This window comes from Muntiacus reevesi, chromosome 1 (assembly GCF_963930625.1).
Source record: "Muntiacus reevesi chromosome 1, mMunRee1.1, whole genome shotgun sequence".
NCBI classification, from domain to species: Eukaryota; Metazoa; Chordata; class Mammalia; order Artiodactyla; family Cervidae; genus Muntiacus; species Muntiacus reevesi.
In genome coordinates this window covers 70,106,624-70,134,529 of record NC_089249.1, presented here as the reverse complement: position 1 = coordinate 70,134,529, position 27,906 = coordinate 70,106,624, and the positions used below count along the sequence as shown (strand labels likewise).

Here is a 27,906-nt window from a genome sequence, read left to right as displayed (position 1 = left end):
CAAGCAGGGGCTGAAGACAAAGCCAGAAGCCAGTGGACTGGGTGTGTGGAATGTGCTAGGAGAGGGCGTGTTTGGGGTGGGGCAAAGAGTGGGTGGGGAAGATAGTTTCTACAAGGGTCTTGAAAAGATTGCAAAGGGGAAGGAGAAAGGAGATGGTAGAGAGACTGAAGAATTGGAGAGACTAGTTCTCTGTACCACTGACTTGGGACCCATTCAAGACCCTTCCCTTCAGGAGGCCCCGCAGTGGTTTCTACCCACCTTGGCCCCATCCTTTCCCCAGTTCAGGCCCTCCCTGGAGCACTGGACTGTGTGTTGGCATCATCCTTAGTGTGACCCAGCCAGCGTGCACTGGGTGTGTGGAGATGGAGGAGACAAAGGACAGATCTAGGGGCCTTCACAGGTCACCAGCCACTGGGCAGGAAAGGGAGCATTGTGGACCCCAGCCTCCAAGTGACGTCACCCTGTCCCCTCCCGCCTGCTTCTTGCTCTGCTAACTCAGCTCCTGCCCTCCTCTCTTTCATCCTACTGTGCCCTGTGTGGAGGACGAGTGGACACCAGGGGAGCCTCCCTTACAGTGCCTGCCCCAGCCTCTCCCGGGTGCCAGCAGACTCTTGGGCACCCTAGGCTTTCACAGGTGTGGGGCCAGGGAAGAATTGCTCTGCACAGGATGGACTCTCTATTGGAACTGAAAATTATATTCCTTATATTCCTGCTGATACCAATGCTGTCTATAAAGCCTCTTCATAGCCTCACTTCTCTCAACTGCTCTCATTTAGGGGTTGTATTCTTTTTATTTTCTCTTTGCCTGACTGCTTTCTCCTACCCCTCACCCCTCACCCAATTTCTCTCCCTCTTCCTGAGCCTTCTACTTCCTAAAACTGTGTGGCATTAACTCTGTTGGAGCAACTCTCTGGGAAAAGATTCTGTTCATGTAAGTGCACTTACTGCCTGGATGTTGTCACTAGTCTAGTGGCTTTTGCTAAATAAACCTTTCTTATTTCTAAAAGCTTTTCCATTGTCTTTTCTTGCTTCTTCTATTCCACCTGCTCCTTCTCCCCACCCCACCCCACCCCACTCCTCAAGCCTGGTGGCATCAGCTCTGTGACGCACGATTCCCAAGGGTGTGGTATTGAGAAAAAGAACTCATGCTTCCAACAAGGAGGCAAGGAAGGTGGTACCTTCAGAGGCAGTTTGTCCCAACCAGCCTTGAACTGTACCAACAGTTCGTATCCAGGGGCAGTGGTATTCCCCCAGGGGATGTTTGACAGTGTCTTTTTGGTGTCAGAACTCGGAAGGAGTCTGTTGAGACATAGTGATTGGAAGCCAGGGAAGTTGGTAAATATTCTATAGTGTGCATATCAGCCCCCACGACAAAGAATTATCCAGCCCGAAATGTCAGTAATGCCTTGTCTATACCTGTTTCTTTTCTTCAGACTCTCCCATACCCCAGGCCCTTTCAAGCTCCAAACATCATTGAAATATTTCGGCAGCAGCAGCAAAGTTTTGAGTGCTTGAAAAAGTACATCATAGATCTTTTAAGATAGAGTTAAGATCATCAAGATTATAAAATTTCACTGATTCCCTGACTCTAAATGTCTGAAATATGTAGTTGGTAGGATGCTGGATGGGAGCAATTCAGAAATGTCCATACTGGAGGCAAAGCAGGCACCTTCCCACACCTGCCTGGAAGGATTATGGTGTCACTGAGACACAGCTCAGCGGAGGGGTCCTGTCTCACTGAGATGTGGACTTTCCTGCAGGGAGCAGAAATGAAAGGGGAGGCAGAAGGCTGGCAAAGATGGACGTTAGAGAAGCTCTCTAAACCAGCATCGTGACAATCAGGCTGCCGTGACTGGAACATATAGCCCTTTGATAGGCATAGGTTTTGTTAAACTTGACTGTGGTGAGCCAGGCCTGAAGGAACGTTGGGAGGTCAAGTCAACCAGGTTTACATACCCTCTGCCCTTCTCTGGCTGAGTGAACTGAACTGAACCTTATTTTCTCCTCTGTAAAATGGGAATACAGTACACCCCTAAAGCCTCGACAAAGAGGCAATGAGGCTGCATTTTAGAAGCAGCCAGCGTTGCTGCCCAGGGTGCCTGGCAGAGGCTCGGGCACAGTGCGGGGGACCACCGAGGAGCCGGCAGGGGGAGGCCGAGCTTGTGTGGGCGGTGCAGGCGTTTGCTGCGTGCATTTCTGCAGCGCGGAACCTCAGAACTCTGTATATTGAGAATGCCACTGGGGTCATAATGACCCTGCATTAAATGTGAAAGGTGGAAAGCACTTGGTCCCTAGGGAGGAAACGCCAACTCTGCGCACCCACCAGCGCACGATAAGCATGTGCTGTGGCCCTCGGGCTCAGCCCCCAGCCTTCGATGGCTTTCTGTCTCTTTAAAACTGTGCTCTGTGCCCAGGCGGCTCAGCGGTAAAGAATCGCCTGCCACGATTGCCAGTGGCAGGAGGCGCAGGTTCAATCCCTGGGTCGAGAAGATCCCTCTGGAGAAGGAAGTGGCCACCCACTCCAATACTCTTGCCTGGGAAATCCCATGGACAGAGGAGTTTGCTGGGCTACAGCCCATGGAGTTGCAAAGAGACGGACACAGCTGAGCAGGCCTGCACGTAGGTTCCCTGGCTGTGCCCGTGATGCGGATGCCCGGAGAAGGGCGGGAGGGCTGTGCTGAGGGGGAATGACTCCTCTCCTGGGCCCCCCATACACCATGCCGAGACTGTGGGCAGCCTTCCCGGGGCCACTCCCGTCCCCCTGCTCTGTGCTCCCGCAGGACCCCCATCAGGGGACACATGTGCGCAATGACCTCTGCGAGGAGAAGCTTCCGAGGCTTCTGTGGCTTTCCACTGAGGGAAGGAGGGCGTCAGGGTGAGGACTAAAGAGTCATGAGAGCCTCTCATCTGCTCCCTCAGAGTACCAGGCCCTGGAAGAAGTAGATGCATGTCAGGGCTGCCTGCAGACCACCGTGCCCCCTGGGGGCAGAGTGGGACCCTGCTCGTCCTGGCTCCTGGTCCAGCTGGAGGCTCCGACTGGGTGGTGGAGGGAGATGAAGGGGTGGGGTGAGGAGCAGGGCGCTGGGTGTGGGGCTGGGAGCGGCCTCCCAGCAAAGGACTGGGGCGTGGTGGGGCCGTGAGTCCAGTCTCTCTCTCTCACAAAGGAACCGCAGGTGGTATTTGAACAGGACAGTGCTAAGCAGAAGCAGCTTTGCTAAACCATAATATGGGGCTTCAGAAGGACTTACCATATGACCACGGGAAGGGTCAGAGGAGATCCTCCCCACCTTGGCCAACCAGTGGGCAGGCAGAGGCAAGGGGAGGGCTGGTGCCAGGGTCCCTGAAAAGAAATGCGCCCCCATCCCCCTGCAGTGAAGGAGCCCGCTGAGTCACTAAGGAGATGAAGTGGGAGGTAAATAAAGCCTAAAAATAAGACCTTGAACATTAAAGTCTGTTTTCTTTTCCACCACATAATGGCCAAAACAGGTGTCCTTGCTGCCCACTCGGTGCTCATCCGTTTTTCTGTGTCAGGATGGGCTGTGAGGTTTGCCTGAAAATGGAATAAGGGTCAGGCCTATCTGCTGGGACATTCCTTGGTACTAGAAGCAGTGTTTTCACATGTTTAACCTGGCCTTTCTGCCATGACTCAACAGAGCTATGTAAAGATGTCCCATGTGTCAAAAATGACCTACTTCAGCCAGAGATGTCCCTTTCAAGAGAAGCATCATGGTATAAGTGGTAGGAATGGGCCCCAGCCTTATTTGCTTCTCTTCTGGCTTATGTGTGAGGCATGGCCTTCCCATTCCATCCCTCAGAAGATCTAACACCTAAGAAGCTTTCAAACTGCACGCAGATTCTGCCGATGCAACCTTCCCCAGGCTGACAGGAAAGGGCCTTCAACCCTTCTCCCTCCATGTGAGGTTCCCCACGGTGCGGGGCCAGGACCGATCACAAAGGGAGCAGCAGGGCGGTCAGGGTCTGAGAGCGGTGGTTCTCATACACGAGCTGCATCAGAATTGCCTAGAGGGCAATTACAGCACAGACCGAGGGGTCCACCTGCAGTGTTCTGATTCAGTAGGTCTGAGAATTTAATTTCTAGCAAATTCCCAGGGGACACTGACACTTCTGGTCTGCGCACCTCACTTTGAAAAACCACCATCTTGGAAGATACTCTCATACTTTGGGTATTCTTTCAAAACAAAGAGGCGGGGAGATGGGCCTGGTGTTGCTAGGCAACCAGCAGCAGAAGAGAAACGGGATGGGAGTCAAGGGCTGGGAAGGATGGGGTACAGGGTGACCTCACACTTAACAAAAGGCCGTCACTGACTTGGTTTATTGACATAAATAGGTATCGTCCCCTATTTACCTAGCGTCATCCACTAACAAGGCAGCCGCTGCTGTCCAGCAGGCCTACCGGAAGGCCTGGCCGCTGCCCAAGGAGAGCCTGTCTCCCGGCCGGGCCTTCGGCTCCTTGCCCCAGAGGGTTTTGAGCTTGCAGTAGTACACCTTGCAGCTGAAGCCCTCCCTGAAGCCCCCCTTGATATGGCTCTTGAGGGAGTGCAGTGTCGGGTACAGACGGCAGCAGGACACACACTTGTAACCATTCTGCTGGGCCGGGTGCCACTTGGAGGCCGTCAGGATGTCCTGGGAGGTGATGGAGTCTGTGGAGTCTGGGCCGCGCCTGGACTTTCTGGTGGCCTCTCGGGGACAGGTGCTCTCTGGGGAGGGAGAGGATGAGCAGACGCTCTCGCCTGTGTCATCCGGGAGGCAGCTGTCCCCCTGACCCTCGTCCCGCTGCACCTCCGGGAAGCTGTAGGTCTCGAGGTGGCTCTCTCTGTCCTTGCATAGAAAGTAGCTGTAAGGGGAGAACCAGGGCCGGTAGATGGTGCAGTTCCACCTCAGCTGCTCTCCATTTGGGGAGTCCCCCGAGATGCAGTCTGCAAATGAAAGAGCTGCGTCTGAGCCTCAGGCCAGGCAGGGAGCAGTGAGGCCTGGGGTGGCCAGAGACTGCAAAGACGCAGAAGGACAAGAAGACAGGTAGTCGGGCCTGCCCTCAGGTTACCCCTGCCCCGCCTTGGGTGCAGTTCTGAGAGCAGGCAGAGGGTGCGGTGGGGAGAGCAGTCTGAGGCGTTCCTTCCTGCTGTTTGCTTTTCTGCTGGTACAGTTTGACCTCTGGGCAGTGACTCCCATTGGAGTCACTAACTAAGCCCTGGTATTTGTCAGGTGTGTCTCTCCCTAAGGACACCTCTCCTCTGCCTCCTGAAAGGAGCAGACTGCCAGACCTCTGCACTCCCTCTTCCTTCCACCAATGGTTGTGGTCATTTTTCCAGCCTCACTGTCTGTCTGCCTTCAACAGCCTGGTCAGGCAGAGACTGCTGTTGTCCATCAGTGTGAGACAGGAGAGGAGAAGCAGGAGGCCTCCCCAGGCCTGCAGGTCTCTGCTAAAAGAAGCACCAGGCAGAAGACTGCGGGGGGCAAGGCAGCAGGTGGTGATCCCACGCAGAGCCCCCCCCTTGCCCTTAGGGAAACAGCCCCATCCCCCCGGCTTCTCATCTGTGCCGCCCCAGCCGGAGAAGGCCTCACCTGGCGAGATCACTATGTTGTGCACCCCGTGCCGGAGAACGCTGCCTGGGTACTGGGCTAGCAGGGCCTGAACTGGGCTGGACACCTCAGTGGGTAGCACAGTCTTTGCGATGTCTGGGTTACAGGAGAAACATTCCGGTGAGCTGAGCATTGTTGGGAGTCCTCTTGTTGGGACCCTCCTCCCAAGACATACCTAGAGGTTCAACCTTGGTACTTTCAAGGCACTGCAAAGCTGAAGCAAAACAGTGACCTTTCTTGCACCTAGATAGGCAGAGCTATTCTGGATGACCTCCTGGAGAATTGCAAGTAGGGTGTGGTTTCAGTGAGACCTGGGAAAGATCCTCTCCAAAGGAGAATGTAAGAAGTGGCCAGATGGAAACTTTCTGCCTGGCTCACCCCTCTCTTGACCCTCCTGCAGCTCACCGTGTGTGTGTACGTGTTTCTATATGTTCACTCTATGTTGCATGTTTTGGGTCCCTTCAGGGCCCAGGGGAGGGAGTCATGGGCCCTGTTGCTTTGTTACAAGATCCCTTTGAGGATGAAAAGCTGGTTTCTCCAATAAAAGTGGGAACTCATAGCCAGAAAGTGTGCAGATGAACCTTAGCTGTCTGATGGCTGCTAATACTTGGCTTAAAAACCTGGCTTTCCTCAGATCTCAGAGTAGTAGCTGTGCTCAGCTTGGGAAATGGATACAAATGTCCTGTGTATAGGCAGTGGGTGTTTAGGAGAACTACTCCTCCATGGAGCAGCACTTAACTTTAGTGTGCATAGGAATCACCTGAAATACTGTCAAAAGTGCGGATTCTGACTCAGCGGGTCTTGGGTAGGGCCTGAGATTCTGCACTTCTGACAAGCTCCCAGGTGATGCTGATGTTAGAAGTCCATGGACCATGATTTGAATAGCAAGTCAGAACATTCAGCTTTATTCCATGGTGAACTCATCAGCCTCTTCTTCTCCAACTTACATAGCCAGGCTGGCCCCTCGAGGGTTCACGCAGATTCGGAGGGTGAAAAGCATGACAACAAATGTTTCCCCCATTCTTCACTTGCAAAAAATGAATAAACAACAGGGACCACTTACCTGGTTTCTCCAATTAAAATGCCTCCCACCCACAGCATTTTGAAAAATTATTTTCTCCCCATGTGTAATTTAACTTTCTCACTAACTTGAGGTCCTGTAACATGATCTGGTAGAGTACTCAGTTACAAGCTTCAAAGAGCCACATTTTGGGGGGCCCAGGGGCACCAGAGTTTACCTGGCAAGCTGGTGGCACGTGAGGACATAAAATCAGGAAGAGTGTTCAGGGCAGGGGAAGAGATTCGAGTTCCAGAAATGCTGAGGAGTGAAAAGTTCTCCATATTCTGACTACCGAAGGGTACGGAGGTCACGCACACCTGCTCCCCAGAGGCTGGTTGGGTTGTCCAGACGATAAACATTCCGAGCGCAGGTGACATCACAGGAAGATCACATGATTCCACTCACCAGTAAGGGGCCCCTCAAAGATGGATGGGGTCTGGTGCAAGCAAGATTAACACTTTTAAAGATTTTTGTGATTTGGCATTCCTCAGTGGCCTGTCTTAGTTGGGAATGTCCAGAGAGATGTAGGCATGCAGGAGAGACCTGGTAGCGATGCTGTCTGCTCCCCCATCTGCTCTTTCGTGTCCCTTTTCCATGTCGCTGTCACTACCCCCAGCTCTGGGGTTCTCTGTCCTCTCTGAGTGACCTCCTTGTTTCCTTTTTCATCTGCCCAATGTCTGCCACCAGATATCTTTGTTGTTTTAATTTAGCTTCTGGTTTGGGATATGGTGTGTTCTTTTATAGTTTTCTTTGGAAATAATTTCAAACTTATAAAAAGTTGCAAAAATAAAATTAGTACAGAGAACATCCATGCACCCTGTATCTAGATTTTCCTATTGTTAACATTTTATTCCATTTGCTTTATCAATTCCCTCCTTCCCTCTCTGTCTATGCATGTATACTTTTTTTTCCCTGAGGTATTTGAAGGTAAGTTACAAACATAATGTCCCTTTGTGCCTAAATACTCAATATGTTCTCCCCAAGAATAGGGACCAGATACTGTTTTAGATGGTTGGTGCTGTCTCTTTTTAGCAAATGACTAAAACATAAATGGGTGGCTTACTCAACACCATTTGCTCATTATAAGCTATTTTCCCATGAGGCTATGAATTCAGAGTGGCAAGGTTGCCTCTTTTCTTTGCTTCACTTCTGTCATATAGCAGTCTGGGTAGCCTGCTAAAGGGTTGATGGGTGAGTTGAAGGCGCCCCCTTCTCGATCATCACCATGAGATGCGTACGGGGCTTTAGATGTAAAGGTGGTTATGTTTGTGCAGTGTGGGAAAGATCTGGTCCACTCTGTGAGCAGCAGTGGACCGACCCCTCTGTTTGTGGACCAAGTGTGAGTGAGCGACTGCGTGTGGAGCCGGAGTTGTCCTTCTGTCCGTGTTTGTTCACAACTCTCAAACGTTTGCCGGGGGCAGTGTGGGGAACGTGCTCTCCTCCCGCTGCCTCCACAGCCTGGCCTGGAATGTTAGAACGCGTTGGGATGCAAACTGATACTATGTACCTTGGCACCTGTAAGGTATTGGCAATTTCAGTTGGCTGTTGTGGCCCGCAGAAAGATCAGGGCTCAGGGAGTCAGTCTGTGTGAGTTCTAAATTTGGCTCTGCCGTTTAGCTCCCTGTGGGTGTGAGGCATACCTCTCTGCCACCTGCTTTTCCCATTCTGTTAATTGATGTGATTGGAGTGAATGACCATCTTCCTGGTCTTAAATCTAGTGACTTACATGTGGAAATGAGACAACAAAGGAAGGAGTGATGCACACAGGATCCAGGAGACTTAGAACTTCATCCTGCCCTGGCCCATTCCATTCCTCCTGCCGCCAGCTAGGAACTTCAGATATACCTAATGCAAAGGGGGGCTCAGAATATTGGGGAAAATACAGGAGGCTACATCAGTGCCTATTGGGAGGGTTTTTAAAATACTGTTTTGATGTGGTTATTAAAAAGCATACAGGCACCCGGTCCTCCTGGGTGCCTCACAGCAGGGCGCCTGCCTTGCACGCTGTGTTCTCTCAGTGTGGTTGCCGGTGGCCCAGACAGGAGACGACACTCCGCACGTGGTCAGTCACTACATAAAACGTGTCTCTCTCTCGTTTGTTTCCCACCTGCTTTCTGAGCCCCTTTCTCGGACAGGTAAGACACCGTCTTTCTCATGGATGCCTTTGGCTCCAGATGTTCCTCTCTGCTTGACTGTGTGCATGCTGGGGGTGCTCTTGGGAGGGTCACCTGGTTGGGGTCCAATCACCTTCCTTTCCACCGTCACTGTTATTTTCTGAACCACCACGCTTCTAGTCCTGACAGTGTGTGCAGTCTTAATGCTTTCAGCAGGAAAGGGGCTTGCTGCACACCCCTCGGATAGGGAGATGAGGGAAGCCCCAGGGAGAGTCCTGCTTTGGAGGCTGGCAGTTCTCCCAGTCTGACCTCAAGAGCCCCTGTGGACCACTCCCGCAGGAGGGGGTTTTGAATGACTTTTGTAAATGGAAAAGGGCTTGGAGAAACAGTTTCTCTGAGATGTTAGCTCCTGATGCAGTCAGTTTTAAGTATTCATGTCAAAAGTCAATTCAATTAAACCATTTGCTAAATGCCTGCTATTGTGCAAGGCCCTATGCTGAGCATTGTAGACCAAAAGTATCACTTAAGATGCTACAGTCCATCAAGGAGCTTATTTTATTATAAAGACAAGATGTATTTACCAGAAGACTTCAGAGAATTGTGAAGAGAGTATATGATGGGCTATCTTTAAATTACTTAAGAATTCAGCATATACATTCTGACGGGTAGAGAAGCAAGAAGTACAGGAAATCTAAAGTGATGCTTAGTCAGAAAGTTATGTTTATTAGACCGTTTCCTCAATAATTATAATAAAGGGGCTTACAGTTTACAAGTTTCTTTGCCAGGTACTTACACTTTTAGAAATGAATGTGTCTGCGCTGAAAGTTCACATTAAACCAACAAAGCAGCAGCCACAGAACTATGTGAGCCCAGAAGTGGTGGGGATTGGCCTTCTTCCCCAGCCTACCTCTCTTGAACACTCACTCTAGCTTCATGGTGGCCCAAATACTTTCTGGTTTGGGGGGAAATCATTAAATGCACTAGTTTTCAAGAGTTCATGATCAAGGAAGACTTTGAAGAATGTGGGACTTTGAAGAATGTGATAGGTAAATTATGTGAAAGTGGATAACATGGCAGGATTTACACTCTCAGGAGAAGACTCGAGTTGATACCCCTGTTGTCAGATGGGCAAGGACCTCCTGCTGGTGTGGTGGGTCTACACCAGGAAGTCAGTCAGCCTGAACCAGCGGGCTCTGTGCCCGTGTCCCAGCTATGCCCTAATCAAGTTCCTGGCATGTCTCCTGCAGAGGTGCTTCTCCTGCACGTGGGTTAGGGTCAGTTACAGGGGTGAAGACTGGGGCTCTCCAAAGGTGGAGATTCCACTCTTCCCACAGCTGCCTCCTACCTCCAAAGACCCTCACCATCTGGCTTTTTGAGGTAGTTGGCTCAGAAGAGACATCTCTGCTTGAAACCACAATACAGAGAAATGCTCCCTGTGACCCAGGACTCAGCAGGGCAGGGCAGAGATCCACCTGCAATGCAGGAGACTTGGGTTCAATCCCTGAGTTGAGATGATCCCCTGGAGAAGGGATACTCCTATATTCCTACATGGAGAATTCCCTGGATAGGGGAGCCTGGCAGGCTACAGTCCACGGGGTCACAAAGAGTCAGACATGACCGAGTGACTAACACTTTCACTTTTTTCAACAGAAGAAAATGTGCACCCTAATCTCAGTTCCTCTTAGGAAGGCTCAGCAAGAATAGACACTTAGGAGAGGAGCCTGTGACCAAAACCAAGCTCTCCTCCCCATAGATTGGCAAAAGTGTCTGGAGCAGTTGGGAAGGACAGGAACCTCCAGCCTGCCTGCAAGGTGCTAGCGTGCGTCTGGCTGCACTGAGGCCTGAGCTGAATTTCCAGGTGGGGAGACGCTGCCCCATGCCAGGGTGTAGACAGCATGGCTTAGAACCCTGAGCTCCAGCCGTTTCAACTAGACGTCTCAGGGCTGCTGCGGTCTTGGTCGCCACAGTTCTCTGTCTGCAAATGGGTTTGGCAGCTCAGGGTACTTATTTTGAGCACCTACTGTGTGTTAGCTGTCAAAGACACAAAGATGAATGAGACATGGCCACTGCCTTGCAGGTATCAACAACTCAGTGGGTCTCTGTCACCCTTTGAGTTAATTAATCCTTCCAGCTGAAGAGAGATCCCTAAGAGGAGTGTCCATAAGGCATATTTAGACAGCATGCAAGGCAGGGGAAGGAGCAGGACAAGCCCTGAGCTTTAGGTGAGAAAACCTGGTATCTTGTTCCCACAGCACCAGTAATTGGCCTGTGACCTCAGGCCCGACAGTTCACTGCTCTGAGCCCCGTTTTCCTCCTCCATAATAAAAACCTTAACCACACCCCATCTCACTAAGTTGTCATGAGGATTAAGTGAGCTGGTGTTTGCCACATTCCTCCTGCTTCCTTGGCACCAAGTGCTTGTCCGTTTGGTTCACACCATCCCTCCTCGAACAGCTGGTCCATTCTCCCAGATTCCACAGCAGGAGACGTGAGCATTTTCCACAGAGAAAGCATGCTACGCATGTGGCTCTTTGGCAGAGAACCTCCAGCTCCAGGCCTCACACTTGCCCTTCCTCCACCAGCTTCTACCCCAATACCCAAATCACTGCCGTGTGTGCTCACCGCACTGTCAAAATGTACATCTCATTGTTTCATCCTGGTTTTCCTTTACTTTAGAAGGCTCGTGACCCCAAGGTAAGGAGTTAGGCTGTGAGTCAAGGAGGCAGGCTTAAAGGGAGAAGTTAGCTTTTTTTTGTGGCTAGAGTTCATCATGATTAACCAGGGTGAGGCAGAACTAGAATTTCTGGTCCCACAGCCCATCAAGACAGTGGGATTGGAAGGTTCAAGAGTGTCTTTGCTGGCACGCTCTCGACCATTCCCAGAGCCTCCTGAGGTTACCGAGCTGTGGTAACCGGGTGTGGTCTAAGGAGAAGGCTGGCAGCCATGGGGAAGGAAGTCCCGGCGCCCTCCCCTCACCAGCTCTCTCTCTTTCCCTCTTTGTTTGTAGTCGACCACAGCATGTTTGAGAACCTGAACACAGCCCTCACTCCCAAGCTCCAGGCGAGCCGCTCCTTCCCCCACTTGTCCAGGCCGACGGCCCCCAGCTCTGCTGCTCAGGGGTCTGCGGAGTCCGGGGGGCCTGGACTCTGGGTGGGCAGCAGTCAGCACCTCAAGAGCCTGGGCAAGGCGGTGGGGGCCAAAGTGAATGACTTCCTGCGGAGAAAGGAGCCCTCGAGCCTGGGCAGCGTGGGCGCGACAGAGGTCAACAAGACGGCGGGGGCCCAGCTGGCCAGCGGGGCTGACGGGGATGACGGAAGGTGAGTGCTCCACCCATCACCTCCCCGCGGGTCGTGGACCGGGAAGAGGCTTGCAGATAAACTGTAGTGTCTCGAGAGGAGAGTGACCCTGGGGCAGGGACGTGAGGTTGTCACATGAGGAGTAGCTGAAGGGTGACGTTTGGGGAAGCCGGCTTCACCGTGCACCACCACAGCCGAAGTTCACGGCATGCCCATCATGTCCTAGCGCTGTGCTGGGCTTCAGCTGCGCTATTTTACCTGACCCTGCCACCGTCCTCTGAGGTAGACGCATCATTTCCATTTTGCAGACGGTGCAGGTTCAGAGTGGTAACGTGAGGAACTTAAGGGTACAAAGTTAGTGATGAGCAGAACTGGATTCAAACCCAGGTATTGTGGGAAGCAAGCTTCCCAGGGGGATTCTGACACCCAGCCCCACGTGAGAAGCCCATGTTTGGGCAGATGCAGGGGAAGCCTCCCATTTTGAGCCTCGTTTTAGACACCTGGACTTGGAGGGTGGTGATGCAACTTTTGAGAGCTACTGCGTAGGGTCTGATGTGATGCGGTTCCCCAGTGGGCCCAGTGTTAACACTCTGCACTGCTCTGAAGACTGAGTGAGGATGTGACAGGCCCAAAGCCATTTGTGCTCACACTGCTGAGACTCAACGCTAAAACAAGAATAGGAGTCCAGAGTGTAAAGCACCCCCATGGGTGGGTGAGTGGAAAATGCGTTTGGAGCTAGAGACGGGAGAACACAGCAGGGACTGGTGTCTGGCCAGCCTCAGAGCACTGACGTCAACTTTACAGGTCAGCCCTGCAAGAAGCATTCCCTCGGCTGGATCCTCCACCTCCCACCACCAGGAAGCGAACTCCTCGGGCCCTGAAGACCACCCAGGACATGCTGATTTCATCACAGCCTGTCCTAAGCAGTCTGGAGTATGGGACAGAGCTGTCATCTGGGCAGCCCCAGGTCTTGTCTTCCGCCCAACCCAGCCCAGTCGATGCTTCCGAGCCAGAGGCCACCACGGAGGTGGTGGACAGGGGCGACGCTCTGCCGAATGGAGAGGCTTCCGTGTCGGTACCTGACCTCATCCACAAGGACAGCCAGGACGACCCCAAGCTCAAGGTGACTGAGTGCCGAAGGGCCTCCTCCCCTGGCCTCATGGAGAGAAATGGCCTCAGACTCAGCCTGAGCCCCATCAGCCTGGCCGAGTCTCTGGAGGACGGCAGCCCACCTCCCCGGGCGCGGACCTCCAGCGTTGACAATGAGGGCCCTCACCCAGACCTGCTGTCCTTTGAGTAGAGCTGCGTCTGCCCCTGCCGAGCGCCCCTTCCCTCTGCTCCACCGTGCACCCTGGCCCTGTCCTCTCTCCTGCTGTCCTCCTTGCACATGGCACGGCAGAGTGATTCTCCTGGTGATTGCAGGGCCAGAGGTCCAAGTGGTTGTAGTTCAAGAGTCTGTCCATGCGATGGAAAAAGCACGCACTTGGATGCCTTCCCAGCTTCTCTGCATGCTGGCTGCAGCCCTTGGATGTTGGGGCGCCTCTGCTCCAAGGTGCCCTGGCTTCCCACTAATGTGCAGGGCCAGCAGCCCAGGGTGAAGGCTGTTCTCTTTGCCTGTCTTCCAAATGCCGCCTGCTCTTCTCTTTTCCTCGCCCTCCTGGTTCCTTCCCTCTCCTCCCCGGGCGCCCAGAGGCCTCCTGCCTCAGGGGAGTCAAAGTGGATGAGGGATGCTGGGTTTGGCTTGGTGATGGGCCCAGACCCAGAAAGCCACACCTGAACACAGCCCAGCCACAGCGCTTCCTGGTCACAAGACAGTGCAGGCCTCGGGCCATCACCTTGCCTCTGCCCGAGTGGGTGCAGGCTGGGGGAGATGCTTACGAAGCCTGAGACCTTGGGCAGCCTTGTCACCCAGAGTTCATAGGTGCTGCTCATCTAGACAGGGAAACATGGTGAGCCCTCCCTGGGGCAGGGCATGGAGCCAGCCTCCGCGAGCACCTGCCCAGCGTGGGCATGTCCAGAGGCTTTGGGAATGACGATGCCCCGGGTACGCGCGTGCTCCCTGCCCAGAAGGAGGGACCCGGGCCTCCCGTGCTGTGCGTGAAGACAGGGCTAGGCAGGCCCTGGCAGAAGCAGCAGAGCAAGTTCTGACGTCATTTGGGGGGAGGGCCCGGGACCCTGGCATCCAGGGAGCTGGTCCCGAGAGAACCCGCAGCAGGAGTGGAGGAGGGTGTGGGAAGAGTAGTTGTAAGGACTCAGGGCTATGGGCGCCTCACAGCCTGCCATGATGTAGTTCCAGGCTGTAGGTGTGGTAAGTGCGAGGACGAAGGTGAAGAGTGTGAGGACCAAGGTGAAGAGTGTGAGAGGTTGGAATGTGGTGAGGAGCATGGGCAGGCTGCCCTTGAGGAGGAGGCACTCTCTATGCGCCTGCCTCTGGGGTCTCTGTGATGGACTGACAGTCCCCCAACCCCGCTGGTTCCGCCCTCCTGTGTTAACCCACTTCTGTGTTCCTATCTCCCACCAGGAGTCCTGTCCTGCTGCTTTCCCGTGGCCAGGAGACCCTGTCAGGGGTTGATCCCAACCTTGGGGGCCTTGGCAGCAAGAAGAGAACGTGCCTTTTCTTGAGCAGGGTGGCTGGTCCCTGAGAGAAGGCTGAGAGGGGCTCGTCTGGCCAGAGCAGGGTCTCCATTCCTCTTCCTGCAATTCCTGCTGCCTCCTGTTCTCTTCATCGCTTGGCTTCCCCTTCTGGGTGCCCCAGAGCTCACTGCCCACTTCCTCTCATCCCCCAATCTCTGCTCCCCTCCTCAGCACCTCTGTGGCCCTGGGAGCCTCGGGGCATCACCAGCATGTGTGCTTGTGCCTGCAGCCACGTGGCCAAGCCCCAGCACGGCCTTTCTCCTGCCTTGCCTTTTCACAGCCAAGCTTTGCCGCCTCGTCCTCAGAAGGGTCCCAGCGCACCAGGCACCGGGTGGGCCACTGTGAAGTGAGCAAGGCTGTTACTGAATTGAGTCAATCCTGCCTTATTCCAGGAACATCACAAGGATGTGATACCTGCCCTCAATGCGCAGAAGTGCTTAGGACTAGCATTTTGGGGGCCTGTGAGTTTTCCCATATGGGCTTGGGGTTCTGCACAAAACACAGAGCTGGAGGTGAGGGACAGAGAGATAAACCCACGTGCTGGGAGCTAGCCCGCTTTCGTTTGTACTTCCATCCCGGAAGTCCAGTTTGCTTCTCTGATGGGAAACTTACTAAGTATCTACACTCTGGCCTGCTTCTGTCCCAGGGCCCAGGGTGGCTCTGATCAGATGATACTGTAGCCATAGGCACAGAGGTGGCAGGCCAGGGCTGGCTTAAACACCCTGCTGTCCGCTCCCCACCCGGACGCCACTGAGGTCCAGGGGTCAGCACAGGCATCCTGCCAGGCTGTCCTGGGACCATGGGCAGGGCGACCCCAGTGTCCCCAGACGCGTGTCCAGTGCTGAGTAAGGAGGGGGCTGAGGGACCCGGTGTCAGCGCCCAGGTGGCCTCGCTTTGGTACCACCTCAGCCATTCTGCAGCAGGGAATGGGGGAGCTCTCAGGCTACATTGAGTCCTAAATGCTGCAGAGAGTGCCTGGTGCTAGGGGATAAGGGCTGCCCAGAGGCCGACCAGAAACGGCAATGTCTATCCTGCTGAGGGCCCTGGCGCAGACCAGCTGTCTATGCAAAACCCCACTTGGCTTCCTGCGTCCATCTCAACACCTGACCCTCCTGTGACTGCAGCGTGGCCCGCACACACCCCTCAGGGTGACTGCAGCTTCTCTGGAGGCTTGACCCTGGGGTGGCCCAGCCTGCTCCAGGACAGGGCACCGAGGAGAAATGTCTTCTGTGTCCTCGGAAGTGGGGCCATGGGGGTTTCTTCACATCCTGGTCCCACTCCCCTGAATCCCCATATTCAGCAATAGCTTTGCCCTGACAGATGCAAGGTGAGCTTCCAGAACCTGGCCAAAAGGTGGCACATTCATACTCAGCTGGCACAGAGAGAAATGTAATGTATTAACGAATGTGGGTGGTGAAGACCTTCTTGTAATCCGTCTTTTAAAGAACAAAGAGGTTGGCCCCCGTTTAGGGAAGAAGAATATTACAGAGCTATTCCGAGTATTTTCTAGAGATTTTATATTTATATTTTTAGTAATTTTCTGGTAGAAACTATACAATAAAATAATTTGGTTTGGTTTTGCTGGTTTGACTTTTTTCTCCTAACCAATGGGGAGTGGTTGCTTTTTCTGAAGGCTGACCTGTTCGCTGGCCGTTTGCTTTGTGAGCCTGGGAGAGTGAGACGTGACCGATCTCTAGCCCGAGACCTTGGGCAGAAATGTGGGGATGTGCCCTCCTTTATTCCCCTAACTGGCTGGCCGCTGTGGAAGTCTCCCTCCTCCAAATTGGACTATGACTATTTCAAGGAACCCACATCATGTGCAGAGGTGCCACCCTCCCCCTCAGAAAGAAGCAGGAAATGAGAGTGACCACCAGATCATCTCCTTGGGGTCCATACCCCTCTCCCATTGAGGCAGGAACGGAGTTTGGTGTGCACGCAGACCTTCAGGGAGGGACCGGAGCTGCTATCAGATTCCAAGTCATTAGTAATGTCAGTAAAGCAGCCAAAACTGCTGATGTGGTCACTTACCCCAGACTACAGTAGCCCAGATGCTCCTTACTGAGAGCATGGCTTAGAGCAGTGCTGGCCTGAAGCCCCCTGGGTGCCCCCGGCTATCCGCTGACTGGTGCCAGACTGAATGACCCAGAGGACTCCCAGCTGAGAACCGACCGGACCTTTAACCTCCTTTAAAGGGACAAAGTAGAGAAGATAGGAAGAGGAAGGAAAAGAAGCCATATCCGTAACCAAAAGGGGAGGGATGGGCCCTTTCTGCCCAGCCCTGTCATTCTCCCCCATGATGATGCCTGAGACCCCTCCCTGGCTGCGATTAAAAAACATCTCAGGCATGAGGCTAAGTCTCCAGTCCTTTCAGCTCTGAATTCCACTCCTGCACTTTGTTCCTCAGAGGAAGAAGACAATGGGCCTTCACTCTGCTTGCTTGCTCTGCAGTGAGGCTCAGGGTATTGTTCTGGGAAGGTACTAATAATTCAAAAACCAATCCAACATATTCCATGCATGGGAAAAGGCATTTTAAATATTTAATGGTAGCAACTTTTTCCTTTAAGTGTAAGCTCCAGTTGGGCAACCGCTCCCATTGAGTAGCTTCAGGATTGACTTCTGCAGTCATTCAGGTGTGAAATGTACCTTTCACATGCCTTTTCTTTCCCACTATTATGCAAAGTAATTATTTGGGGCTAAGATCAAATATGAAAAATCATAATGTAAAAATAAAAACTTTTTGAGGAAATTTTTAAGTGTGAAAAGGGATGTGAATATGTCACCTGGTCTTTAATGCTGTGGTCTGAGCCTTTGGTCTAGAAGCTGGGGTAAGATATCCAAGCCTCTTTGTGTACTGAGGGCTGTCTGGGGCACAGCGGTAACACTGGTGGAGAAGAGATCCCTGCTTGTCTCTCACGAGGCCCACAGTGGACAGAGGAGCCTGGTGGGCTACAGTCCACGGGATCGCAGAGTCAGGCACGGCTGAGCCCGCAGGCATGCACGCCCACGGTTGCTGAGGGCACCGGGGAGCCTGCCTTCCTGCTCTGCTTAACAGGCCATGTTAGCATGACCTGTTACACAATGAAAGTACAGGGGCGGGGTGGTAGTTTCAGCTGAAAGTGTTTTTCCTCTGCCTGTAGTGATCGCTGAAGGAAATGAACAAATCACAGGTCCTCAGGAAACCCACTTCATTCCTCAGGTCTGGTGGGGAGCTCCTGTTGGGATTCAGAAGTCATGGGATGACTGTAGCTAGTACCAGACTGCACCTCAGATACTGCTCCGAACTCAGAGAGCTGCTTCCTGGTGAGTTTGCTCTCAGACTTATTCAGAATCCTCTCTTAGTCTGTGAATCCTGGGAGTGTTCTAGAACCGTCTGTGTTCAATACCCTGTATCCTCTCTGTCTCATCTCCACCACCACAGGCCTCCCGAGTTTGGCTTGCCACCTACAGGCAATAGCTCCTTGCCTTTGAGATGTGGGCCCTCAGGGTTCCCTGCGCTTCACTCAGTGTCGCCCCTGCCGTGCCTACCACTCGGTTTGAGGTGCCCATTCTGGGGCTCCCCACCCCCCGTCGTGGCTCCCTTCTGAGTGGGAACAAGTAGTTAATTCCACACAAAAAAACTCGGCTCTCTTAGAAGAATCCCCACCTCCCCCTAAACAGCTTCGTGTGTGCAGACAACATTTAATGTCATTCATCTCTCCCAAGGAAATCCACTCTGGAAACCTTCATTTCAGTCGTCCAGTGAAGCACCTTCGGGGACTTCCCCCTCCAGGGTGCCCTCCTCCCTGCTGCCGTTTGCACTGGGCTGTGTGATGAGAGCCTGGAGTCCTCTCCTCTGACTTCCCACTAATGAAAAAATTCCTCCACGTTCGTATCTAGGGCCCGACACCCAGAGACACAAATCCTCTTTGTGTCCAGCTTATCTCCAGCTGCTGCCATGATAAATAGTGCAGCTCAAGGGAGCCTAGGCAAGCTGTACCCCCATGGAGCAAATCACTTGGTTACTGGCCACAGAGACAGGGAAGCCAGCTAGGGGAAATGTTTAGGGACCAACTCAGACACACCAGGCTACTTTCCCGTGGGAGGTGCCCGAGGAATCTGTCTGTTTTGGGGCAGGAAACACTGCCAGTGTTTCACTCTTGGAAAAGAAAAAAGTCACCCAAAGCCAGAAGCCACCTCACAGCAAACTGCAGGTTTTGTTTTGCGTTTCACCAGTTAACCAGTCTAGCAGCTTCCAGTACCATGGGCTTGGCCACCTTGTGCCTTAAAGTTCCCTTGGCATTTGCCTCAGAACCTCTCTACACTCCTGTTGTTACGGAACTCCCACCCTTTAAGCTGGTGGGTAAGTACAGCAGGTGGCGCTATTGGTAAAGAACCTGCCTGCCAATGCAGGAGACACCTAAGAGATGCAGCTTCCATCCCTGGGTCAGGAAGATCCCCTGGAGGAGGGCAGCGGCAGCCCACTCCAGTGCTCTCGCCTGTAGAATCTCATGGACAGAGGAGCCTGGCGGGCTACGGTCACAGGGTTGCAAAGAGTGGGACATGACTGAAGTGACTCAGCATGCACGTAAATAGAGCCACGTGTTCAGCCTGCTTCACGGGCTGACTCATGGCAACTTACAGCATCTCCCTATGGTTACTGCGGCGTGGTTCCAGTTGGCCCAGGCCAATAGAGGGACGGGAGCTCCACCAGCCCTGCAACTTCAGCCAGGGACTGTACTCCCCCTGCATCCTAAGCCCACAGCCGATGGACCCAGTTAGTGGATAGGAAAACTCAGAACAAGCTTGTTCTACCTTCCAGTCACTCTGGTTATCTGGTACACTGTCAACCGTCCTTGCTCAATTGAAATCCTGGGTTCTCTGTGTCACGAGCTGTCAGAAAGTCTTTGCAGCACACCTGGTCAGTTCTCTGTAGGCTGGGCCAAGGTGTGTTATTTCTAGGAGCTGGGTCTTTTGGAGAGGCTGTGTAGGACAGCTGGAAGGTGACCCCACGTGTGATAAAGCTGAGGGAGGAGGCTGTGCTCATGGGCAGCAGCCCGCCCGTGCCTCTCCCCACATCCCCCTAATCCTTCAGTTGGCGGTTATGTGGGTGGTATAGATGTGACGAGGCTGGGGCCTCTTCTGGGACACCCCTGGGAGAAGGTGAGCCTGGTTCTCTGTGCAGTCCTGCCCAGCCTAGCTTGCCGGCTCCATCTGCCACTACTGCATCTGTGTCCCAGCGCCCACACTCTAAACTGCTCAGAATTACTGCCGTGTCTTTGTTGAAGAGAGTCCATCACCTGGTCATCCCCTCTCATCCTTTCTCTGTCCTCTGACTTTGCCAGGCCGTGTTGGTTCATCCTTCATATTTCAGCTCAGGCATCCCTTCCGCTGGGATCCCTGCCCAGACGCCACCCGCCGCCCATCCTCCGCTCCCGGTGGCACCCTGCATCTTTCTCCAGGCCGGCACTTGCCATGTGATCTTGCCGGAGCTACCTCCTGCTGGCTCTCTCACAAGTCTCGGGACCCCACAAGGGCGGGGCCTTGTCGCCTTCATCTCTGACTCCTTGATCCCTGGCACAGCCCCCGCACATCACAGGAGCTTGATAAAGAGCCTTGAAATGAGCTAAACTCAAAGGACTCATCCTCTGATTTGGGAGATTTTATACACATGCGCACATACACACACAGGCTTCCCAGGTGGCTCAGTGGTGAAGAATCCCCCTGCCAATGCAAGAGACGTGGATTCCATCCCTGGGTTGGGAAGATCCCCTGGAGAAAGAAATGGCAGCCCAGCCCAGTGTTATTGTTTGGAGAAGCCGATGGACAGAGAAGCTGAGTGGGCTACAGTCCATGTGGTTGCAGCGTTAGACGCGACTTAGTGACCGAGGACAGGCGCGCACACAGTCTAGTGCTGAGTGCAGAGGCATAAGCCAGCCCCCTCCTTTCAGCTCCTCCCTCAGGGCCTCGCCCGCAGGTGATTTCCGCACCTGACATCCACTGCAGGGATGGTTGGGGAAGAGGCCATTTTCAAAGTGGAAATGATGAGTGGACCAGTGTGTCCTCATTTCTCTTCATCCAAAGCCTTCATCAGTTCTGCCCCCTGGACAGGTGGCACCTCACCGTGCAGCCAGCAGAAGCAGGCACATGCGTCCAGCCTGACGTGAGAAGGGTCACACTCCAGCTCTGGTCTTGCAGATCCTCCAGCTGCCCTCAGGTCCAGTTCTTAAAAGTCGTACTTTACTATTGTGGGCTTTCTTACTAATTGATGCTTTATTATATTTCCAAAGCTCCTGTGTATTCTAGGAATTGTGCTAATCAGTTTACATTCATTATCTCATTTGTTTTTCTTGATAGCCCTGCAAGGGAAATCCTCCTAAGCCTGTTCTTTAGGTATAGACAAAACGTACTGCAGTCAAAGAATTCACACACATGATCTCATTAATCCTTGTATCTTGTGAGGTAGTTATTTCAGCCCCATTTTATAGACGGAAAAACTGAGATTGGGGGCTTCCCCAATGGCTCAGTAGAGTGCAGGAGACATAGGAGATGCTGGTTCGATCCCTGGGTCAGGAAGATCTCCTAGAGAAGGGAATGGCTACCCATTCCCGTCTTCTCTCGCGGAAAATCTTGTGGACAGAGGAGCCTGGTGGACTATGGCCCATGGGTCACAAAGAGTCGGACACTGATGAGTGACTAGCACTTTCACTTAGATTGAGGTAATGACTAAGCAGATTGCCTGAGTCTTACAACTGATAAAAATATAGAGCTAGACATGTAGGCCCAGGATTTTAGATTCCAGCAGCAGACAGCATCACCACCACCACATGGTTCTTCTCTGTTTCCATCACACCAGTCTGATAAAAATTTCCCAGAAATGTTCATGGCCCAGAAACATCTTGTTGAGTTGGACCTTCTGCAGGGATGAATGTGATTTCATTAAGCACTGAATATTCATGTGGGGTGGGAATTGAGAGACCCATTCACCAAATCCCTCATTTTACAAGGAGAAGACAGCGAGGACTACAGTTTCAGTATTAACCCGTCCTGGCATGGTGTCTGACTTCCCACAATAACTCCATGCAGTAAGACTTATTAACTCCATTTTCTAGACGAGGCTGGCCAGAGGCTTAGAGAGTTTCAGCAGCTTGCCCAGAGTCACTCTGCCAGTAAGTGACAGAGCTGATTGGTGCCTCTGGAAAACGTCCACTCTGCAGGGTGTTGGTATGAATGTGCTCTATGAATTGCACTCCAAGCAGGAGTGGAAGAATTCTACTGCATCTCAAATTGCAGACTCAAGGAAGCCTGGCTCATGCACTAATCCTGTTACTGACCCTGGAGATTAAGCATTCAAATGAGAGATGAGTATTAGGAGAGGAATGTTTCGCCTTTTGTAGCTACCATAGCAGTGCTAAAACAACAAACACTTCCCCTCAGTATCTGATTTCTTGGTGGTTGTCTGACCTCTTGTGGCTGACTTAAGGCATTGCAGTTTCTGGCAACTAGTTTCTCTAAGCGGCAGCTTTTCATGACGAAAGTAACATACATTTATGAGGTAAGTACTATCTGTTTTGGAAAGGTTTGTAAGTTTCCTAAGATCGTTCAACAAGTAGTATGTGAAAGGATAAATAAAACAGATGACACCTTTTTTTTTTTTTACTAGGAATTCCATAGGAGACAAAAAATAGAAGGGGAGGAAATCTTTGAAAAAAATGAGAATTCCTCAAAAGTATAGAGAGATTAAAATTTTAATACAATGGCATATAGACCTTCAAACAGGGTGAGGAGGAAAAACTCAGACACATTTATCGCAAAATGTAGGGTCCAAAAGAGAAACCACCTTTACCGTTTCCAGAAAAAAAAAAAGATGGGCTGTAAAGTAGAATCAGGTTGACATCAGACATCTCAATAAGAATCCTAGATACAAAAAATAATGGCTTAATGTTTGATATTGTTGGAAGAAAAGGACACTAAGCCTGTGTATTCAGTTCAACTATCATGTGAATGAGTATAAACACTATTATGAAGTATGTGTGTGCTCAGTCGCTCAGTCATGTCCAACGCTTTACGACTCCCGAGACCACCAGGCTCCTCTGTCCATGGAAATCTTCCAGGCCAGAAAACTGGAGTGGGTTTCCATTTCCAACTCCAAGGGATCTTCTCGACCCATTTGCAGGTGGATTCTTTACTGCTGGGTCACATGGGAAGCCCATTATGAAGTGTGTAAGACTGCAAAGATTTATTTCTCAAAGACCATCTTTGAAAATATTCTTGGAGGAAATACTCCAGTAAGAAAAGACGTGAACTCAGAAGAGTTCCATGTGTTTGTAAGTACATAGGAAGTAAGGATGAATAATTGATTCAGTTAATCTTACTGTTACATAAATGGTAAGGGACTCAAAAGGAGTAGATAATAATAATTCAGATTTTAGATCAGGAAATGAGATGGGATTAACAAAGATGACAAAGCTATAGAGAATAGCAAAAATACTGGTTTTTAATAGGCTGTAGATAACCATCACCAAAGAAAATTTTAATAGAGCTTCCGAATCAGTAGGGTTAAAGGAGAAAAAAAAGAAAACAAATATATAGAAAATGGAAAGAATGGAGTAAGATTTTTCTCTTAGCTCAGGCTTCTGTAACAAAATATTCAATACCATAGGTTGAGTGGGTTAAACAATGCACATTTTACTAGACTTTCTTGCAGGGTGGGAAGTCCGAGGTCAAGGTGCCAGCAGATTCTGTGTCTGGTGAGGATGGCTTCCTGCGGTGTCCTCACAAGGCCTTTCCTCGGGGCTTGCAGGTAGAGAGAGAGCTCTGGTGCCTGGTCTTCTTCTTACAAGGGCCCTGAACCTCCTATGAGGCCACCACCTTACCTAAACTCAGTTACTTCCTGAAGGCCCACTTCCAAATACCATCAAACTGTGGGTCAGAGCTTCAACACGTGGCACTGGGAGGCCAAAAACATTCAGCCCATGACAGTGGCAGAAATAAACTCAAATAGAACAGTTTATAATAAATACAAGGGTATCAAACCTACCAAAAAAAAAGGACAAAAACTTAAATTGGAAAAAATTACATCCAGTAATATTTGTCTATAGAGGACAGGGTTAACACAAAAGATATGAAAAAACTTAAAAGCAAAGGGATGGAAAATTATATATTGAAAAGTATGGATGAAGAGAAAGTCAAGATAGCAATTTAAGTATGATAAAATATAATTAAAAGCAAAATTTTGAGAAAAAGAGAAATACTTCAAAAAAGCATATTAAGATAAAATAGTTATTAAAAATACATACACCTAAAAATATAACCTCAAAATAGCTGAACTATGAAGATGTCAATATAATATATGTCAATTATTATAATTAGAAAACTAAGCTATTATATATTGGGTTAAAATGAGAGACTTTTCTCTTTGATAGATCAAATAGATGAAAAATAAGAACATCTATAAAAATATAAAAATATTTGTCTTATATGGTCTATAATCTTGAATACATTGGTGGCATTGGTGAAGATAGCTTTAAAATGGATGGAAAAAACAACTCTTTCCTAACAAAATGTTCACATATACCAGGTCATCAATGAAGCCTCAGAAATCAAGTCAAATTATGTTAAATTTAATACTATATAGTTTGCAATCTATACTCAAGTGAAAACTAAAGTACATGTTTGAAAAAATTACAAACTACTATTCTCTTTGATTACAAATACCTTGACCTGAACAGCAATAAAAAACATGCAAAAATTTGTGGGGTACAGGTCAAGTAGTACTATGAGATAAATTCATAGCTTTTAGATACATTTATTACAAAACAATAAATATTGAAGATAAGCCATATAAGCTGAAAAATGATAAAAATCAGTGAAATATAGAATACCAATCTAAAAAACAGTAACAAAATTAAAACTAAAAGCTGACTTTAAAAGGACAATTAAGATGCATAAAATTGATTGGTAAAAAGAGTAAGATGCAAATAAAATACATAGTGAAGAAGAAGATATAATGACGGTCACAATGTGTTTTAAAGAATAATAATAGTATTAACTATATGCCAACAATTTAGAAAACTTAGACAAAATTTGTAAAATTCCTGGAAAAACAAAGAATGCAAAATTTGGCAAGATAATTGAATAAACCACTGAACATTAAAGATACTGTTTTGACCAAAGTGTTTGTTCGGGTGTTTTCCTAAAAACCCTGATGAACTTTTCGGTAACCCAATATTTAAAGAGTAATAAGAGATGCCCTATCCTTCAGAGCTTCAAACTCACTCTTTTAAGAGTATTAATGAGCTCTCAAACAACACACAGACTTTTCCTTACAAAACTGTTGTAAAAAAATAGAAAAAGATAAAGACTGCTTCACCCACTCTTCATGGTTAGCATAACCACGATTCAACAAACTATAGGTCTATTTGGTTTACAAGTTTTAATACAAAAATCTTAAATGAAATAACTTACCAAATCCAACAATTTATTAAAAATAATGTAAAATAATCAAGTTAAGCAATACAAGCAGGATATAAGGTTAAGAATTTAATGTAATTTACCTTTATAATGGAATGAGGATTAAAGAAATGTGGTAGATATCTCTGTAGATACAGAAGCAAATCACTTAATAAATTTCAAAACATTTCTGATAAAATTAAAGTAGCCTTCTTAAAGGCTACAACAAACATTGTACATAAATGGAGAAAATGACTAAGCATTTCTTACAATATGGGAACAACGCAAGAATGCTCACATTCTGATTGGTATTTAATGTATACTGGAGGTCCTAGCCAATCAAGTAAACATAGAAAATAAATAAAATACATTAAGTGTTGAAAGGAAGGAGAACAAAATGCTATCATTTGTCGTTGACAAAATCATTTACATAGAATTTACAGTTTAATTTACAGTAGAATCAACAGATAAACCAGGACATCTAACAAGAGCATAAACAGTTTGCTACTGTCATAGTCTATTAGAAATGTAATAAAATATATGACTTAAAGTTATAACAACTAAAAATAGGAATTAACCTAACAGAATTTACAATACTTCCACATTGAAAATTTATGATTTCATTAAAGAGCAAAAAAGCTGGCATGAATAAATAGAGTAGCATTTTACACATGGGAAAACACCACAAGAATTTCAGTTCTCCCCCAACTGCAAGTTTACTCAAAATTCCAGCAAGATGTTTTGAGAAACTTATTTATTCTAAAATGTATGTGGAGGAATCAAGGTCCACAAATAGCTAAAATGATTTTAAAAAATGAGTGCTTATCCTAACAGACAATTTCAAAGCCAGAGTATTAGAACAGTTGTGCTATAAAGAAGAAACCATAAACCATAAACCGGAGGAGGGAAAATGGATTATTAAGCAAGTAGAAGTCAGAAAACTACTTCAACATATATGGAAAAATACAAAGTTGGATTCTTACCTCTCACCATGGACAAAGGTGAACCCCAGATTCATCCTTTACTCAACAAATATTTATTGAGCATCTACTAGGAGCGAAGGACTTTTCTAACACTGGATATATGCCACTGAAAAAGGCAAAAGTCCCTGCCTTCGTTAAAACCCTTAGTGTAGAAGGTAAAAGTATGAGGCCAGTAGACGCTTGGAGTGGGGAAGGGCTTGTAAAACAGGGACCAAAAAGCACAAAGCATAAGCAAAAAAGCACTTAATGGCTTCATTATGCCATAATTAAATCTGAGTACACTTTGTGACCCACCCATATAGGCCAGAGGAAGCCTCTTACATGTCCATAAAGAGAGGCTGTTCATTACAGTGTTGTCCTAGTAGAAGGGAGTTGGAACCAACTTAGATGTCTGCCTCTAGAGAGATGAGAAAACAAAATGTGATGGATGCATGCTGTGGAATGCCATGCATTAGTTAGAGGCACTGGGTTAGGTGTACACTCAACAGTAAGGAATAGAACTAATCATAATATTGAGTGAAAAAAAAAGTAATAACAGAATTGGGTCAATAGCACTGTATCATGTATGTAAATATAAAAGATATACAGTCTCAGCCAAATCTGTACATTCTGCAAGAGTGCATACATGTAAGTAAAGTGAAAAAAGTGTTAGTTGCTTAGTCGTGTCTGACTCTTTGTGACCCCATGGACTGTAACCCGCCAGGCTCCTCTGTCCATGGAATTCTCCAGGCAAGAATACTGGAGTGGGTAGCCATTTCCTTCTCCAGGGGATCTTCCTGATCCAGGGATTGAACCTGGGTCTCCTGAACATTGCAGGCTGATTCTTTACCATCTGAGCCCCCAGGGAAACCCATAGATACAAGGGCATGTATCAAATGGTACAGAGCTGGTTCCATTGGAATGGGAATGAGGGATGAAGGGAAGAAAAATGAATGTGTCTTATATGGATGGATCGTGATGATGAGTTAAGAGTTAAATAATGTGATTAATTCAACTCTCCATAACTAAATCATTTGGACCCCAGAAGGCGGGGGACTGTCTGAATGTAGGATTGTTCCAGTCAGCTCCGAGTTCTTCCGACATTGAGTTCTTCCTACGTTTGGCTAAAACTGCCCTCCTGTAAACACCCAGCCACTGGTCTGAGTTCTTCTGTCTGGCTTCATACCCAGTGAATCTTCTGTTCACCCTCTTTCACAGAACGGCACTGCCAACATTGAAACCGCTGCTGTAGTTTATTGTCTTCCCCCTTCCAGTTCCACATACTCAGATCTTTCAGCTGTTCTTCATATGACCTGTTCAGGGTCTTCTAAGTTTCAGGGAAATATGCAATGACATCCATAACCACTATTAAATGTGGCTTGCTCGTTTGAGAAATATGGCTGAAATTCCACCAGGGATCAAGCTTCTCATAAGGTGCTATGCATAGATGCTCAGGAAAAAAGGAAATCACTTCTATGAGAGTTATAATGGAAAGATTTTGAAGTAATAATCATGTTCTACTTAATTTTGAGATGTATAGAGTTCAAACAAATCTTTGCTATCCAGAATGAGTGACCACATTTCATATATATTGATTTATTCAGGAAATTGCCACTGACCATGTTTTCTGTGCCAAGGATTGCTGCAGTCCCAGATAACTGGAAAATGCTTCTTTGTACCATGCAGAATGAATCAAAGGCCCGGGGCCGAACCCTGGAGAGCAGGTTTGCTTCTGGTGTCCTTTACCGAGCCAACCAGAAGGATGCTGACGTGGCTCCTGCAGTTCCCTTCTTCTCTACTATGGTTTGCTG

General features: G+C 49.3%; 2 protein-coding genes across 4 annotated transcripts in view; one reads left to right on the top strand and one right to left on the bottom strand.

Moving 5' to 3' along the window:
- The window catches only part of LOC136176466 (carboxyl-terminal PDZ ligand of neuronal nitric oxide synthase protein-like), a 341,331-nt gene extending 325,049 nt beyond the window's left edge, over positions 1–16,282 (top strand). For all 3 annotated transcript variants that reach the window (XM_065946705.1, XM_065946696.1, XM_065946715.1), the window contains 2 exons: positions 11,783–12,092; positions 12,876–16,282. In XM_065946705.1, the coding sequence (XP_065802777.1) occupies positions 11,783–12,092; positions 12,876–13,371 (806 nt within the window). In that variant the 3' untranslated portion in view covers positions 13,372–16,282. The remainder of the gene's footprint in view (positions 1–11,782; positions 12,093–12,875) is intronic.
- Positions 4,344–7,030, bottom strand: SPATA46 (spermatogenesis associated 46). The gene is made up of 3 exons (XM_065924989.1): positions 6,840–7,030; positions 5,584–5,697; positions 4,344–4,937 (listed from the first exon to the last, which is right to left on the bottom strand). The coding sequence occupies exons 1-3, from the start codon at positions 7,018–7,020 to the stop codon at positions 4,411–4,413; spliced, it is 822 nt and encodes a 273-aa protein (XP_065781061.1). The 5' UTR covers positions 7,021–7,030; the 3' UTR covers positions 4,344–4,410.
- Positions 16,283–27,906: the final 11,624 nt, after the last annotated feature.

Excerpts from the sequence above, each read along its gene's own strand:
- SPATA46 (XM_065924989.1), bottom strand. The coding sequence starts at position 7,020 with ATGTTTATCGTCTGGACAACCCAACCAGCCTCTGGGGAGCAGGTGTGC. Across the intron at positions 5,698-6,839 it reads ACGTGCCACCAGCTTGCCAG|ACATCGCAAAGACTGTGCTA; the intron begins GTAAACTCTGGT and ends CCTGTAACCCAG. Across the intron at positions 4,938-5,583 it reads CAACATAGTGATCTCGCCAG|ACTGCATCTCGGGGGACTCC; the intron begins GTGAGGCCTTCT and ends TTTCATTTGCAG.